The 17,855-nt window shown below is 41.9% G+C and overlaps 1 protein-coding gene across 2 annotated transcripts in view; it reads right to left on the bottom strand.

Annotated features, from left to right (window-relative positions):
* The window catches only part of LOC307258243 (FERM, ARHGEF and pleckstrin domain-containing protein 1-like), a 52,192-nt gene that overhangs the window by 5,785 nt on the left and 28,552 nt on the right, over positions 1-17,855 (bottom strand). Inside the window, exons 3-21 of one of the 2 annotated variants that reach the window (XM_080037725.1) lie at positions 17,653-17,757; positions 17,506-17,548; positions 17,012-17,090; positions 15,820-15,917; positions 15,136-15,250; positions 13,407-13,554; positions 13,181-13,276; positions 12,929-13,092; positions 12,745-12,813; positions 12,575-12,653; positions 11,922-12,132; positions 6,757-6,944; positions 5,869-5,958; positions 3,758-3,891; positions 2,814-2,892; positions 1,644-1,881; positions 1,048-1,178; positions 829-897; positions 254-343 (exon numbers count right to left, since the gene is read on the bottom strand). In XM_080037725.1, coding sequence (XP_079893851.1) covers positions 254-343; positions 829-897; positions 1,048-1,178; positions 1,644-1,881; positions 2,814-2,892; positions 3,758-3,891; positions 5,869-5,958; positions 6,757-6,944; positions 11,922-12,132; positions 12,575-12,653; positions 12,745-12,813; positions 12,929-13,092; positions 13,181-13,276; positions 13,407-13,554; positions 15,136-15,250; positions 15,820-15,917; positions 17,012-17,090; positions 17,506-17,548; positions 17,653-17,757 — 2,226 coding nt within the window. Of the gene's footprint in view, positions 1-253; positions 344-828; positions 898-1,047; positions 1,179-1,643; positions 1,882-2,813; positions 2,893-3,757; positions 3,892-5,868; positions 5,959-6,756; positions 6,945-11,729; positions 12,133-12,574; positions 12,654-12,744; positions 12,814-12,928; positions 13,093-13,180; positions 13,277-13,406; positions 13,555-15,135; positions 15,251-15,819; positions 15,918-17,011; positions 17,091-17,505; positions 17,549-17,652; positions 17,758-17,855 lie in introns of both variants that reach the window. The other variant, XM_080037724.1, reaches the window with a different exon arrangement.

Genomic DNA, 17,855 nt, shown 5'->3' on the forward strand with positions numbered 1-17,855 from the left:
CAGCCAGGACCAAAATAGACAGAAATGGGAGGGTGGGATGATGAAAAAGACAGTAAGAGAGAAGGACAATGTGTAGCTGTCCTGAATGTGTGTGTGTGTGTGTGTGTGTGTGTGTGTGTGTGTGTTGGGTTGAAGGCAGATGTTTAAAGAGCTCCAGTTCAGCTGTTGGGAGGCGGCTTATTTGCCTTAATGACAAACTGGTGACAGACGTGTTCCAAGCACTTTGTGTTGAATGGAGAGACACAGCACTTACTGTCATGCCATGGAGCGGCAGCTGCCCGTGCATTTTGAACTGATTGGTCGGCGTCATCCCTCGACTCGTGTACAAAATGATGTCGCTGAACTGTCGCCAGAAAAGGCAGGGAGAGAGAGAAGGGCAAAAGGAAATGGAGTATGGGAGTTAAACAATATTCTAAACCAAATGCCATCAAGTCTTTAGAAATGTTAGGAACCAATAACCTAATTCTAATGAAGCACAAACAACTTGTCATAAGGACTGGGATATTATAGACACTGGCAGATGTTCATAAATAAATGATCTCTGATGAGAAATGAGCACTGAATATAAATTATTACACCGTAGATGCAGTACTTTCACAGTCTTTAATGCCTTGTTTATCAAAGTCAAATTTCTAACCAAACAGTTCTTTTGAGCAATATGTGGTATTTTTCCCTAAAAGAACATTTGGAGCTGCACTTCATCTGCCAACACTATCAGAGTAACGTATAGCTGGGAAAGGATAAAAGCATTGATATTTTTCCATTGAGATCACTCCACTAAATAATTAGATTAGTGATATGACCTAATCTGAAAAAGTAGTTTCTTACCAGGAAAAACATTCGTTGCTGTAGGCCTTTTCCAGACAGTTTGCTGAGGCAGCCTAACCTGATGAACTCCTGAGAAAGAGAAAGAGAAAAAAAATAAAGAAATCATTTCACGCACCTCTGTGTCTCTATGTGAGGAGGAGGCAGATGTTTGGAAATCAGATAGATACAGTATCTTTGCGATTCAGTACATTCTTTTGAGCTTTAAAAAGAAAAACTCACCCGGCCTGGGACAATGAGATTGTCAACTCCAACCAAATCCTTCTTCAGCTCCAGGAGCTTCTGGAAGTTCTCCATCTTGATCAGGCTTCCCTGGAGCTGCTCCACCACCTCAGACACGTCCGCCAGAGCAGCTACACAATCAGAAATACTGTATTCATCCCCGGGGGAACATTTGGTTGGCTCCAATTTAGAATATACACATTAAAGACACAAGTGTAAAATCTATGTGCCCAAGGCCACAAGGTTTAACCAACAGTAAAAATCTAACAATATAATATAAGAATAAGAATTAAATAAGTACCGGTAAGTATGAACAATATTATACAATATATACAAATGTAAGTAATGGAAATAACTGGAGTATATTAGAAATGGCAGTACAATACTGACATCACAAGTGTTACAGTAGAAGTACTGGAAATAAAACTATATGTCTATGGGATAAAATATTGAAGTCAGAAAACATTTGTGAATAAATATACTATCATATCAATAATACTTAACTACACACCAAAATAGACTAGTTTAGATGGTCCTACCGTAACCAGAAGACCTGACATGTGTATCTATAAAACACTTGAGTCTGAGCTTTGTACCTCTGCAGTCCCTGAAGTCCACATGAGTAGCCGCGTAGTGTTTGCACAGGCGCTCCAGGATCTGCTTGTAGTGGATGAGGCGGTGCAGAGGCCGCAGCACGAAGACATTGAGGGGGATGTAGCAGACCTTCTGCAGCTCAAAGTCCCTGCAGAGAACCTCAAGCTTACGGGACGACCTGCAAGCCTTCTCCAGCTCCAACAGAACTTCAGACTGCTTGTGTAGGTTAACTGTCAGGGGCTATGTGGACAAACATGGATAAGGGAAACTTAAATGAGTATTTTTTTATTCAACCACTGGTCAATTTTGCTTCCATAACATGTCTTCTTTCATACTAGTATACCTAAAGGATCTCAAATGTACATTGAGGTGTTTATTTTACTAAACCTAGTCTGTTTGCCTGTGTATATTTATACTAAATAACCAACTTTTATTGCCATCATCTCCACATTTGAAGGTTATTATTACAGAATGATTTGTTCATATATTGTTAATTGTTTGACTGATACATTTAGTTCTTGAAAACATGAGAAAAATGCATTTTTAAGAACTGTACATAGTATTTTTTAGATTTTTTGAAAAAATTGTAATACAGAAAATAATTATCTTAATGTAATAAATCAACTGGCAAAGCTTCATGATGATATCTTTAAAGGCCTACTTCACCGGTTTGAATATGAAGGTGTATTGAATTCTGAGATCCTATGTAGTAAAAAATTGAAATCGGTTCATCCTAGCCTGAGAAAAGGCAGAAAGAGTGTTTTTTTAACCCTATATTTCTCTTTCTCGTGACATCACAGAAAGAGATATAGGGTTAAAAAAAACTTACTTTGTAAATATTACTGTGATGTCTTTTACTGTGACATCACAGTAATATTTACAAAGTACGTTTTTTTTAACCCTATATTTCTCTTTCTGTGATGTCACGAGAAAGAGAAATATAGGGTTAAAAAAACACTCTTTCTGCCTTTTCTCAGGCTAGGATGAACCGATTTTAATTTTTTTCGCACATTTATACTACATAGGATCTCAGAATTCAATACACCTTCATATTCAAACCGGTGAAGTAGGCCTTTAAGTTAAAAATATAAGCCTAACACCTGCAGTGTCTGGCCTTAATTCATTGCTGTAATAACAGAAATGTAATAGTTCGACATAGAGCGGTGCTTCACCTTCAAGGCTTGAAGGTTCTTCAGCATGACATCTCCAATGCGCTGGTAGTCTTTTATGTGAGCATTGGAGCGTCCCTCCCTGAAACATATAAACATCAGTAGGATTTTTTTTAATCTCCAACACATTATGGAACCTCACAGATGGCACATCTATTGACCCATGTACACAAAAGCACTTGAAGCTCATTGACAATTCAAATGAGCTTCACCTCATGCAAGATTTTTCTTTCGGAAAATGAAGTCGGACAGGGGAGCTCTGTAAACTTTGAGAGAAAAATCCACCAGCAGGTGTCTCCCTCGAGCGTGGCTTTCCCCATGCAGAGTGCAGGAGTGGGGCTGTCATTACTATTACATTGGTAGAGCATTTAAAGCAGTTGCTTTGGTGGAAAAATATCCAGTCTGCAAAACACCTTCTTCCATAATCTATGAAAGACAGCTTTTTAAATTGTTGTGACAGAAGTGCATCTCAACAATTATATTGGAAAAAAGAGCAGCTCATACAAGAGACACATGTTAGTGGCTGATTATTTGCATAAACATTTGACTGTGGTTCTTATCTGCAGAGTTGACTGTAACACTTGCAGCTATAGTTTGGAGTTCTAACGATGACAGCGCGAGGCTTTGAAACAAAAGTACAATATGTCTGCTGCAGTGTAAAGGCTTTATGCATCGCTGTGTGCTTGTCTGTGTTAGATAAAGCAAAACATCATTAAGCAGATCTGACAGCACAAACCCACAGGCAAGAAGAAGAAAAAAAAGGCCCGCCGTGGTGGAAGCACGACTGTTGCCATGGAGACGATAGCTCCTTGGGTCATTTACAAGGACTAGGTCGCCCCCTAACGAGACCAAATGCCAACAAAACTCATTGATAAAATGAGGGGGTAAAAGTAGTGATGAATTGGGCTAAAACGAAGGCACAGGGAGATGGTGAAGTGTAGTCTTACCACAGGGCCAGCCTCTGCTCCACCTCCCGGAGAAAACCTGCATGGAACTTGTGCAGCGGCTCAAAGGTGGAGAGGACGGTGTTCTTTAGAGAGTCTGGGGTGGCCTCGTCCTGTCCCACAGCACTATGGAAAGACTGACATCACAAAATATAGAGAGTTCAAGCTAGTAAAATGTGATTATATTTTGGTTTACATGATGGACGACTGAATCAATTGTTAGTGTAGGCCTATGAGCATGCAGGTTGCCTCATCACTGTTGTTGTTAAGCTGCATTAACTGGACTGTGATTGGTTTCCAAAACAAATTGTGATGTCACAAAATCATGAGATTTGAGGATGAACACAGAGAGATCTTCCACCTTCAACAGTTAAATATATATAAAAACCATCACTCTGCACAGTGAAGGTCAAACATTCATGCAAAGCAATAGGAGGGAAAAACACATTTCTTAGTGGTGGGGTGGGGTGGGTTGGGGGCTCTAGTGGTACGTGGTTTGGGACATGGAACCACGGCGTCCCCACTTTGCGTCCAGCCGGGGACATTTATTGAATCCTCATCCGTCATTTCTCTCTCTACTGATTTACTGTCATCTCTCTCTCTACTCAGGCAATCTAAATGGAGGCACACAAATGAAATAAAAAAACGAAGAGGGAAATCTAGCATTACACATATTTACATCCAAACACAGTCCTATACAAACCTGAATATCTACTATGTAAACGTACTGTAAAAACTACAGATGGATATTCTTACTTTCACGATTCATTTGTGAGTCGTCATCTTGACCCTTTTAGAAGGGAAAGAGACACTATGATACCAAAGCTACCCAAAGGAGAGATTTCCAGACGAGTTTTCCCAGAGATCGGATAAAGCAACCATGTAACAATGCTCACTGCAAAGGTGGTCGAATCCTAACCCGAATCCAGTACTAAACTGCAGCACAGTGGTAATCTCTCCATAACATCGGGTTACTCATGTCCTGATTTACTGGTTTCAAGCTTGTAAAGGCATGCAGCATGGTAAAGTCTTGCACTGGCATTGATCAATGCTTTGTTAATGCAGATGTTCCCAGGATACTACTTAAAGACCTCCCTCTGTGTGTCTGCTGGTTCGGCTTCTGCCTCGTGACGTCTCCTAAATCCCCTAATTGCCCGAGGATGAATGGAAGAATCAATATCGTTCTTACCGCTGTGGTTTATTTCGGTTTAGATTGAAGCAAAACGTTGCGTGTTGTGTGTTTAGCCGCAGCGGATAGGGATAATAGCTTTATTTCGCTGGCGTGATGGGAAAAGGGGAAGAGAGTTTTAGGAGAAGCGTGCGTGTCTGTGTGTGTATTTAGAAAGGCCATAAGTAAGCTGTTGTTCAAATGACTTCAACACCAAACCAGCAGCTCAGACAAGTGTATGGGAAGAGACCGGGTGAGAGAGACATCCCACGCACACACACACAGCAAAAAAGAAAACGAGGACACGAGCCAAACCAAATATTTATGAGATGTTTGAAAGGCCTCTTTGAACTTTACAAGATGAGAAAAGCTGCAGCCTTTTTTTAAAGAAAACGCCAGTGAAAAGGAGCAATGCATTTTCTCAGAATGCGGTTGCCGAATAAGACGGCACTTCAGCACATCCACGGAAAAAGAGCACCCTCTTTGTTTGCCATTGATGGGGCCATGCCACATGTTTAATATCCTGTGTTCTGCCGCATTTGATTTGCGATATTATCAAATAAAATGCTAGTGTACATATGCTTCTATCAAGCCGCTGGTTGAAATCTAAAAGGAACTGACTGAAACAGGGAGTCCCATGCAGCTTAAATTCATCTTCACAAACAAGGGTTTGGTATTCACAGCCTTGAGTGAGACGGATAAATGAATTTCAGAGCGCGGGCGTGGGGGAATGAATAAAAAGTGATACCTCGTCTGCCAAAAAATATCCACCGTGTCACTGCCTGACTGTGTTATTGGCGGGAGCTTTGCAGTTGGAGTTGCTAAGCGGAATAATCAATGTTTTCTCCCCAGAGGACAGGCACAGCACAGGGGAAAACAAACAGGGGTAAGCAGCAGCAGCAGCAGCAGCAGTGTGTTGGCAGGCCGACTCAAGATGTTTTCTTACCACGGTCACCACCTCAAGGTCCTTTAGATATGTCCTCTCTGTGGTTAGCAGCTCCTTGGCGATGAAGTAGGCCCGGTCAGTTGGGCACCTCTGCAAAAACATTACAACAGAGAGGAGACTAGTCAGGGGGAACAATTAAACTATCCAACCATAAGCTATTTTCTCATTCGACTTTTGGTGCCTCTTCCGTTGTTTTTGTTTTTGTCGAAACCTATTTCTCTGGGGAGATCTGCATGAAAACACAGGAGTTTCAGTCCCTGCGGAGAATTATTTAGGACAGGTAATCTAGGCCCAATGCTATTGTTGAGGCTGTGATAGTGGCTTTGAAGTTTTGGGAAAAAATACCCAGAAGAACGGATCCATCCAAGTTGCTTATTAGGAGCAATTGCTTTTGTTGTTTATATCAACAGAAGATCCCATTGAAGTCCAGGGTTTTTCCAGTATTGATCTTGGAAGCAGTCGCAACCACTTAAAATGGTTTAAAACAAACACTTTTTAAGTTTAAGCATTCCACAACTTCATTAGTTTTGTATAACATGAAATGACTGTAGTGATGTCCTATGAATTGTTAAAAAACATTTAAAGAGACAGTTCACATTTTTGGTACTTTAACTGTAAATAAGCATATTTATATTGTTGTCATATTCTATTTAAAGAACCACCAGAACACACTTAAATAAACATATTTAGTACGTAAAATACATCTTACTGAGAACACGCATTTTTTCCATCGTTTCGAGTTGTTATGAACCCAATAAATTAGCCCTAAAGTATATGAAATTGCAGTTTATTGGCATGAATTAAAAATGTAATGAAAATGACCAATCAAATACATTTTGACCACCATCTTGTTTTGTGACAGAAAAAAACAACCTGAAGTAAACAAACCTTCCTCCGAACATCGTCTTCGTCGTCGGTGCGTACGCTGCCGGCGTCGTTGAGCAGCGGGCTGGTGAGTGGGGAGGGCAGTCGGGCATCGGGACTGTGGCCACACAGCTCCAGGTGCTTCTGACCATTGACCATGCCATGGGAGTGAGCAGGGGACGCAGACAGGTGAGGGCTGTTTGAAGTCACTCCTGCACAGCCGAAAATTAATGGAGAAAATGGGGGAAAAAAAGTGAGTGATTCAAGTATGTAGCCTTCATGAAGACACACCAAGAAATCAGAAATGATTTGAAAAAAATAGCCTGGATTGGCCATTTACCCACTTCAAGGTCCCAGATAGATGGGAGAAGTTTGGCACATTGTGAGAATTTATGTATATGAAGACAGGGCTATAATAAGTCACAGACAAGTAGATCATTGACAAAAAAAGTAAGTCAGAAGCTATTCTGAAAATCAAATAACGCTTTAACGTAAACTTTTTTGAAGCAAAAGCTCCAAACATTCTCTGGTTCCAGATTCTCAATTGTAAGGGTCTGTTGATGTTTCTCTGTTTTATATGCAATTAATTACTGTTGATTCTGAAAAATGTGTGAAATTTCTGTGACATTTTGATATTAATTAAAGATTTCCAGCACTTAATTCCTAATCATAACCAAACTAAATCGCCCATTAGGAAACTACGCAGGCCATACAGTATTTATTTGTCTGACCTAGGATCAGAGTGTTCCTCACTGAGCCACACAGGGACACATAATGAGGTCTAGGCCGGATGAAAAGTGAAAGATCAGTCATGACTCACTCCACAGTCCAGACAGCACTAAATCTACAAACAAGCTAAAACACATACTGCAGGATGATCAAGTGGAAAAGCTTGTTTAGAGTCATCTATGCTGAACTCTACGTACTATGTTTTAGCTGCAACTTGCCCATCTCTCTCCCTCTCTCTCTCTCTGCTTACCTCTGCCGTGTCAACACAAACACAACAGTTATCACATGCACACAAACCAGACCAACTAGGGACAGGGGTTTACAATTAACTATATGCACCAGCACAACTCTGGGAAGGATTTCCTCTAAGCTCTATGGAGGAAAGGAGTGGAAACCACAGTGTACACCGACAAATGAGACATTCACCAACCAACACTACACTACACCAGGGAGAATGAAGAGGGAAGAATTCTAGTATCTACAACGAGCACCAGACACCAACTTCTGGGTTTTTCAAAAAAGAATATTCGAAAAAACTCAAATCATAAAAGTCGTTTTTTATTGACTTTAAAATAACATATATACAATTTAGTGAAATGTTGATAAATATTCAGAAAAGCAGCAAAAAAAAAGCCAGGTGCGTGTCATGAGGGAAACTGTGATTGATAAGAGACTGAAGAGAAAATGTTAAATGTAGCAAAAGAAGTGTGAGTTCATACAGTCCTAAGGGCCTGAACTAATATTAAACATAAATCATACTTTGATGTATGTAAAGGTTTAGAGTACACTGCCTGTTATTGCTGTCAGAGTCAGTCGGTCATGAGGAAACATACTGCATACATTAGTCAGTCAGTAATTGTGACACAGTGAGGTGTTTAAAAAAATATATATATAGTACATATACAATATATCCATACGCCTTTTTCAAATTCAATCCCTAATCCTACTGCTTTCTAGCCTGGTCCTACCAGACCATCGTACTTCATTTCATTTGTACAGAAGGTCTGGAATTGCTCAATTGACAAACGTTAACTCACTTGAAGGCGGGTGTCTGTTGAAGTTTAAAACTATTGAACCTGCCCAGTGCCACTCTGGATCTGCCAACCAACCATGTCATGCACCGGCTTCTGAGCCACTCCTTCTGTTCGCTGATTGGACCGGCAGAAATCTGTCCGGAGAAAACCTAAGAATATACCGCACACCCAGACTGACTACTGAAGGGAAATGAAAATTGAGCGGAAGTAGTAGGCGGGCGGTGCCAGGCTAACTGCTTTCATGATTTTCCTAGTCTTAAAATCTGTTCTCACATCCAATTCTCCAGTCTGTTATACCACATTACCACATGGTGAAATGACATTTCAGTACATACAGAACATGCAGAGATCAGTCAGAGCAAAGGAGCATGATGAATACCACGCCTCAGTCCTGGTTTAGTGTGGCATGCATTGGAAACACCCTGAAGGACACCAGTGGTCGAAAAAACAAAACATAAAAACACACACAAAAGTCTCGTCCAACAGAACTGGTCGTTTGAGCCGCATGTGTTAAGACATTTTGAGTTACCAAATAAATGTCTGTTTGTTTGTGGTTCTTCGGAATCTAATAAATAAAAAGTAAAAAATAAATTAAAATGTACCTAAGTTACAGGTATTTTCTATTTGCTCCAAATGCTATGTTGAGTGTAGTCGCAGGGAGGGTTCCACCTCACACTGCAGTGATCCAGTAAAATCTTCTCGTAGATTTTTTTAAATTCTGTGCTAAGTGTATGTCATGTAGCTTCAGGGAAAAAAGCTTGTGTCTTGTTTTAAAATGTAAAGTTTCTTCTACGTGGACATAATAACGTTCCTAAGAATAAGACAAATACACACAAATAAAACCACAAGAACTCATTGTGCTGCTTGACGTCAATGCTAAAAATGTCTGGGAGAGTCGCAGAAGCAGTCGACACAATGATGGATGAGCCACGAGACTCGTGCACTTTGAGGTGTTGCCCTTAAACTGCCTTTCACACATACACAGAACACACATACTGTATGTGGTTACTGAAACCAGCTCTCTGTTTTCCTGCATATTCCCAAGCTTCTGTTATCCCCATCCCCATTTATACCTGCTCTGGAATAATGAAAACGTTAAGCTGGATCACTGCAGAGAAGGAAACCCAGATATCGGCAGTAACGTTGCCTCTTTTTCAGCACACAGACTGTAGTGAGTGACAAAACAGGTTTACATGCAGATAAAAAAAAATAGATATGACAAGTTCATGCTGGCAGACAAGTGCTTACATTGGACAGAGACAAAGAACGAACAGAAATGTGACATGAAGAAATAAACATGAAGACAGGAAAGCAATAGAAGAAATGAAAAAAAGTGCAGTGCAGTTTTGTCAAGAAGAGTGAGAACTTTGCAATCCTTGAAAACCAAAAGGATTTTGACGATAACATAGCTGTGTTGGGAGCTCAATACCAAATGACTGTGAGAGAGATACTTTAGCGTGAGTCAATTGCAGAAGGGGGGGAGGGGGGGGGGAACTGTTGCCGAGCGGCCAAACTGCCACTTCAGCAGACATTTAGCTTCACCGAGAGTAACCACGGCTGGCCATTCTAAGGGCTGTCAGACAACATTCATAAAAATACTGTGAGGTTTTATTTACTCTTACTGCTTGTTGTATTTCCTGCCGATTCCTCGAACCTTTCGTGAATAGGACATGATGGAAGACTGTCAGATGTTTAAATTGGTACTTGCAGTATATGAATTAGTTTCCACTCTGACACCAAATAGCTTAGACAGAACATTAGACTCTCACAAGAACAATAACAAGACGGCAGAATTATCCCCAACATGTCGACGATAACTGCCAACTACACTGATTTGGCCCAAAAACTGTACAAACATTTGACCAACTCAATCTAATAGAAAACAGAAAGGAATATGGACAAAAAATAAAATGAGGTGCGTTTCCCTGTGGGAAGTCATAAGGCATCACTCTGAACCAAGCATTGGACAACTTGTGCCATGGCAGACTTTGTTCTAAAACGTCCAATGAATCCAGGGAACACAAGAGAAAGTGCAACAGTAACAAAACATTCTCCTTCCATCCTTCTTAAGTTCTCAAGTCAACAGAGCCACTAAAGCGCGTAGTCCCCTCTAGCTTTTATTAATTAGTCGCTATTCAGTGTTAACCCCTAACATGGCACTTGTGAATTTCTGTAGGGACTTGTTAATACAATCACAGAACTGGAAGATCGAAGAGATAAACCAATGTTCCATGTGACAAACGAGAAAACCCTGGACAGACTCCTTCCTTCGTAGAAATGGAGCGTGGAGATGCGGGTCATCCACTAACAGAAATAATCGGTCCCCCACTGAATGCTGCATTTCTTACTCCCATCCTGTCCCAAACTCAACCCTTTTAAACTGTCCTGTGGATATGGTATAAACCTCTCTGTGACACTAACAGCTGAAAACCTGTCCACACTCCTCATCGCTGAAGGCATGGCAACCGTCCTCATCTGCCCCATCGTCCAGCTGGAGGCTTCCGAAGGAGGAATACCTGTTTCTGGGTACAGTGGAGGGGGATCTGTCCTCCAGCGGATTACCAAACACCAGGGGGCTTCTACAGTTGCCCCTGTCAGTCTCCACCTCAGACTCACTGGACTCTGAAGCGCTGGTGGTGGAGGAGCTTTCAGTCATCTGAACCACTCCTGTGTGACTGCTGCCAGCGCTGCCAGCCTGACCTAAGCGTTTCTTCCCCTGACCAGCCCTGGGCCTGCTGGGTGCCGAGAGGCCATTGGCCACCATTCGGCGCTCCATAACGGACATGCGATCGACTCGTGACAGGACGCCGGGATGTGATTCTTGCCCTGCGGAGGACGGGCCCTGGTTGGGGTCTGTGTCAGAGCGGTGACGCACTCTGTGGGGCTTCTGTGAGCGAGGGGAGCGGCTCGGCACGGGGGAGTATCGGCCCCCGTCAGAGGGAGGGGGAGCAGAGCTGTAGCCGTTGTGCTCGGCGTAACCCAGGGAGTTTGACTGATGGGAAAGGTCCACGGCAGGACTGAAGCTGACACTCCTTGAACCAATATGTGGGCCTGTGAGAGGGCTGCTGCTATGCCTCTCTCTGTTGTGGTTGCTGAGGTCCACTATACCTCTATGGACAGGACTACTTTGGTCAACCTTGTGGTATGACTGCTTGAGAGACTCTTCCAACTCATTGATCATGCGATGGGGCGATTGCCTAGAAAAGGAAGGAGACTCCCTGTGTTGTATCTTACCAAGAGTGTGCTCCTGCTGGACGTGCGGAGCCTTGTTTGCGGCCCCGGGACGGAGCATGGCCTGCTCCCTAACACTGTGATTCAATCTTACAGCCTGCTCCCTGTTCATGTTATAGTCACAATCTACATCATTGTAGCCAATGTAGGAGGTGGAAGAGCCGCTGCCTATAATAGCAGGCCGACATGTTGGACCTGTGTTCTGATGTTCCGGATGGTTCTGTCTTGCTGAGCCTCCCCTCTCCTCGGTCCTGGACACAGAGCCTGTTCTGTCTGCGTGGCCGTTCCTCTGCTGAGACGGGCTGGCCCTGGTGGTCCTCACAGCAGAGGGGTCTTCAGCACTCACCAGGACAGACTCCTTCCAGTGACGCCGGGGAGGAGAGTCTACTCCGGGAGCAGCACCACTCTGACAAGGAGAGAGAGGTAGAGGTAGAGGCAGAGAATTAAACAGGTGGTTTTGTTTGTCAAGCTTTGGCAGACTCAGGCACTTTTTCTCTGCAGCACAAACAGCCAACGTCTGACCGAGCCATGGGCCACAAGGACTATGAGGTACAGATTTGCATTGAACATTTTTTTTTATATAATATACAGTATCTCATTCACAAGTGTCTCCTAGTTTGGGTGTTGTCCTTTGCTATCCACTAAACAGGCAAAGGTAAAAGTTGTTTTCAAAATTGACAACATATTTAAGTCAATAAGTCATAGGTGTAATATATCAAATCATTAAGGTTTTAAAATGTAAAAAAAACAAAAAAAAACTTGACAGGCCATTGAGGCTGTTTGTGTACAAACGGAAGCACAACATAATAGGCGTGCAGCAAAATGCACTGAAACATTGAGGCACTCACTTCTGTTGGCACCTCATGGTGGCGTGGAGAAGGCAGCGGCGACAGGCGGCTGCTGCTGTGTTGGACCCGACTGTGTTTCCTGTTGGACAGGAAGTTGAAGGTCAGTGTTTCACAGTCCAAAGCACCCTCGCCTAGACCAAAATATGTCAACCATGTCTGCAAGCCTTTACCTCTCAAACGGGATCTTTTTAAACTCTGATTCCTTCACATAATCAATCACCTGCTTCTGTGTGCGGCCGCTGCAGAGACATGTAAAGATAATAATGAGCTATTCTGGGAGACTGTCAAGTGATGGGGAGACACTGCTGTGTGAGAGTCATAGAGAGCAGCTTTATGAGGGCCAGCTCTCACTACCTGAATCTGAAGGAGGAACCTCGTGTGAAGAGCACAGGCTTGGGCTTGGGCTTAGGTTCCTCAAAGAGGCGGAAGAAGGCGTGGTATTCCACACAGATCTTCCAGAAGACTTTACAGCAGTCTCTGCTGGCCATCAGAAACTCCAGAGTGTCCTGATATGAATTCTAATGGGACACATAAAAACAGAACTTACAACAACAAAAATTAACGGATATTGTTTTTTATACAGTGTGACTCTGGGACATATCTTACATTTAGATCCGGCCTCAGCTTGATGAGGAAACGTTTCCTCTTGAAGCTCAGTTTACGCACTTTGGACCAGTTAAAGGCGTTAATCTTTGTGTTTCCCTGAAAGAATAAACAGTTATATCCCAAGCTTGAAAATAATCAAACAACATATCTACAACCAGACATACTGCATCTACGCAAGTGAACTTAACACACCAAAGTGTTGACTTGACAAACTGATGCAACTGACCTTAAAGACCAGTACACCTGTGTGCGCCACAGCCAGGCTTAACCTCGTGCCCTCGCGATCCTTAGCAGGGAGGGGCCGAATCCCGTACATCTCCAACCGGCGCGCCACTTCTAGTAACTGATAGTCGGATTCTGCTGGTGTTTGACCTCTGGCAAGACAAAAAAAAAAAGGAAATAAATAAAAATAAAAATAAAACTACCAACACTTTTCTATTTTCATACTTGTCATCAATTCCCATGGAAAGCCTTAAACCAACCAACCTCATGCTGCCAACAAGAATGTTCTGTTGAGTAGTAAAAGACTGATATAACTTATTCATCTGTGTCGTGTACCATCATTTTTGTCCAAAAACTATTCAAAACAAACAAATAAGCCACACTGCTGACATGCGTGACATGTGTCCCCATTACTGTGAACACGGGAAGTGCAGTTTATTTGAGTTAATCCTGTGTAAACATAGTCACCCTGCTGCTATGATTACTCCCCTTGAGCACCACATGTGTATTAAGCCATAGCTAAAAATAGTCCACAACAAATGCACTGACTATCAGAAGATACCTTATTTTATCATTATGTCATAATGACTTTTACATTGACTTTAAACTACAGCACTACAGCTTTAGGACACACACAAAAAAGCAACCTTACTTTTAGGTATCAACATCTTTCAGTGATTAGAATTTTTTTTAGCAGTGGTGGAAAGTTTGGGAGGGGGTTGCCAGCGCTGACTAACTTTCCTAATTCTTTTCAGTAGATAAAGCCTTTGTGTTTCCTGTGTTTGGTGCTTTATACAAGATTTAAACCCAGCATGGCACCCGGCCAGAAGAACTGCAGTCACAGTTATCAACTGAGAAAAACCTTGCCATGGAAAAAAAAGAGCAAAACAGCAGTCAGATCTAATGGAGGTCCTTTCATGTAGCAGCTGCCCACCATGTATCCATCTCTGGCGCTGCTGACTGTAACGTAGGGGTGAGAGACAAGGTAGCCAAAGCTCATCTATAAATGTGTCCACTGATGAGAACATTGTTGGGAGGATTGTGGAAGGAGATCTGGAAAGTTTCCAGTGATACACTCCCAGCAGAATACCACTCCTGCAAACCCCACTCCGTTGTGATTGGTCACCTTCTTTCCGGAACATTTTCAGCAGCGCACGGGGAGATTTGAGAGCAGGAAGGTGGGGGCATGGCCGTAGCTTGCCTGAGCAGCATTACCATACATGGAAACATCCACTTTTCATGACGACAAGAATATCAGGAAATTCTGAACCGATTTGAACACGTGATTTCTCAACCGGCTGCCCTAGTGTTTAGTGCTCTGCACAGCCACCCCAGACGGTCAGCAGGGAATACGTAAAAATGCATGTACGGCATTATTTGTTAAGCTAGTATGGTTAAACATGAATATAAATCTTTATAACAACGTTCATAGGTCATACAAGTAAAAAAGTATCATAGGTCCTCTTTAACATAGCCTAGCTTTTCTTAGCTGATATATGATAAAGAGAACAGAGCAATCTTGAGAAAGAACACATTCATTCGATGGCTGATTTCATAAATGTGTCACCTGTATAATAAAACATCACCCAGGCCAGGGGACATGCACAAGGTCTTAAAAAAACTTTCCTGTTCATGAGTGAAGAGAACAATTGTTCAGCCATGGCTGCAGTGACTCAAAAGAAACTATGACCGGATCAAATGCCTTATGTTGAAATGTGTGCACATATACTCACATATGCTTTGAGTGAAACTCCATAATTTTGTCAATCAGGGGCATTTGTTCTGGGATGTAGTTGTTGTTGAGAAGGTGTGACCGGCATTGGCTCTCCTCAAAGTCCCCAATCTCAGCTGAAAAATGTGGGTGAGAAAGGAAAAACATTTTATTGTACAAATACCTAAAAGAGGCGAGAAATGTAAGGAATAAAAACATTTGAGTATCTAAGCCTCCAAAATAGCTTAAATGTTCCATGGGATCGATTGGTCAGGTCTCTGAACTCTACTATGGGGGATTCAAATATTTATTTATTCTAAAATATATTTCCTGGTTACAAAAATCATAGTCTTTTGCATTGTCTACTATAACTCATCATCATGCATGTTGTCTTTGATTATAAAAATGTCAGGTTATGCAAATGCTGAGTATTTCCTGGCACAGTACTATGATGCGAGTGGTTATTCTGAATTATAACAGCAAGATTATGTTAAAAACATTCAGCTTAAAGGTATCCATAGCAACACACATATAATCAATTTGCAATGGTGTGCAGTGTGCTATATGGCAGTGTTTAATGATAAGCTCTACGTAGAACAAAGGCACAGTAAAAAGAAGAAGCAAGATGTGTCTTCAAAGACAGTTATCTTATCAGTGGACTCTTTGGTCTGTGAGCTAAATGAGGAAACAGCCATGGGGAACTCACACTGGATAATATGGGACACCATCAAGGCGGCACTGCTGTCGTTGCAGGTCAGACGTCCACTGGAGACATCCTGTTTGATCTGAAGGGCAAACAGGTACCTGGACACAAGAAACAAAAAACAGCTTTCATACAGCTAGATGTGATATGATTTAGAAAAAAAGTGTTTTGGAATAGTATTGCCGATACCACTTTCTAACAAATAACTGTTAATAAAAATGTTGCTGTATTCATTTCATATCGATCAACGGGTTCTATCAAATCTATGTCCATCTACATGTTCGTTGTGTGTATTGTGCATACATCTTTATATTCCTTTTTATTTTATTTTTTTTCTCTGAGGTGTGAGATGTCGATCATGCAGGCAGTGAAATCGAATATACCCCCCCTGGGCCAATTAAGAGTAATCAATTTAATATGTGTAATATATTAAAGCCAGACTGTCTAGTATGTGCAGGATAAGTCACATATTAAAAGTAATGAAAGGGGCGCTCCGGTGGCGTAGTGGATAGAGCGTGTACCATATTGGCTCCGGGCTTTGTTGCAGTGGTCGCGGGTTCAAATCTGACCCGTGGACCTTTACTGCAGGTCATCCCCCCTCTCTCTCTCTCCCCATTTCAACTCTGTACTATCTAATAAAGCTTGAAAAAGCAATTTGAAAAAAAAATAAATAATAATAATAATAATAATGAAATTACTCCTATTATTCTTATTCTTGTTCTTATTCGTTCATCCTGTGCAAACAAGCAAGCTTCTGAACAAAAAAAAATCTAAGGCATGCTTCTTTTTGATGTCTCATCCAAGCTTAATAGCACAGACACAGGCGAGTCAGAGAGGGACATTACTCTCTGCACATCTATTTTTTTCTCCACTCTGTTAGTGAAAAATGCCAGTCACGAGTCTGCTCAACGGCGAGGCAAGAGAAACTAGAAAATCATTAGCACCACACTAATCTCCAGAGGGCTAAATAAGAAACATGGCAGCCATGACACGTGAATTGCGTCGCTGAGGAGGGAATGAATCTCTTGTGAACCGCGGCACGTCTCATTGATGCTTCTATAATTGCTTTTGCTCACAGCAGAAGTCATTTACATGGACGCAGCTTGTATAAATGGACTTTTCAGTGCCGACTGGATGACATGCATGACGTAGAGACGAAAAGAAAAATAGTTTTATTATGTGGAAAGCAGCTCACCTAGTCAGCTCCTCCAGCAGCTGGGCATGGTCTGGAGGAAAGAACTTCACAGCAAACCTCAGGATCGTGTGCTTCGGTCCTGTTTGGGATAGATAACAACACAAAATAAACTACGTTGTTGCCAATGTATTGGGCATAGCTGGATAAACCTAAGGCAGTCTTATGCAACCGAGACACATCTTAGTATGATGCAACATCATCCAACAGCCACAACCATAAACTATATCCTCTAAAATATCAGTAAAATTGAATTCAATACCTCTTCAAAACAGGCCAGACTAAACATCAAAACATTCATGAAGGTACATTGGACTTTCCTTTGTTGCATGATGTAAAAAACCATATAAAACCCTTGAAATGAGATTCACATGGATCCTACTCTATAGTGGCTCATAATTGATTTGACGGCTTTTTTTTCCAAGAACAGTGGAGCGTAAAAAGGGGGAAGAATAAGATGCCTTGGAGAAAATATGTAACCATTTAGAAACACTTACGTCTGAGCTGTTTGAAAATGGGCTTGACATGGTCTAACCAAACCTGTAGGGGGAGAAGAAAACATCACTTAGTAACAGTTTTGAAGCAATACAAAATATTTCTGAGGTGAATAAGAAGAAGTATAAAAAAATTTCATCCACGCTCACCATCATCTTCTGATGGTTCTGAAACTCCAGGCCAAAGTAGTCGCCCTCGATGAGGTTCATGTGGGAGCACACCAGGTCGAACAGCACCTTGCCTGAGGCTTTTTGCTGTGGAAAGAAAGAAAGACGATTGGTTAAAATAACACTTGTATACGTCTCTCTGACCATGTACGGTACCCATTCTATTCCTGTCCCAACATTTGTTC

The sequence above is a fragment of the Ammodytes marinus genome (assembly GCF_949987685.1).
Source record: "Ammodytes marinus genome assembly, chromosome: 12".
Classification (NCBI taxonomy): domain Eukaryota; kingdom Metazoa; phylum Chordata; class Actinopteri; order Uranoscopiformes; family Ammodytidae; genus Ammodytes; species Ammodytes marinus.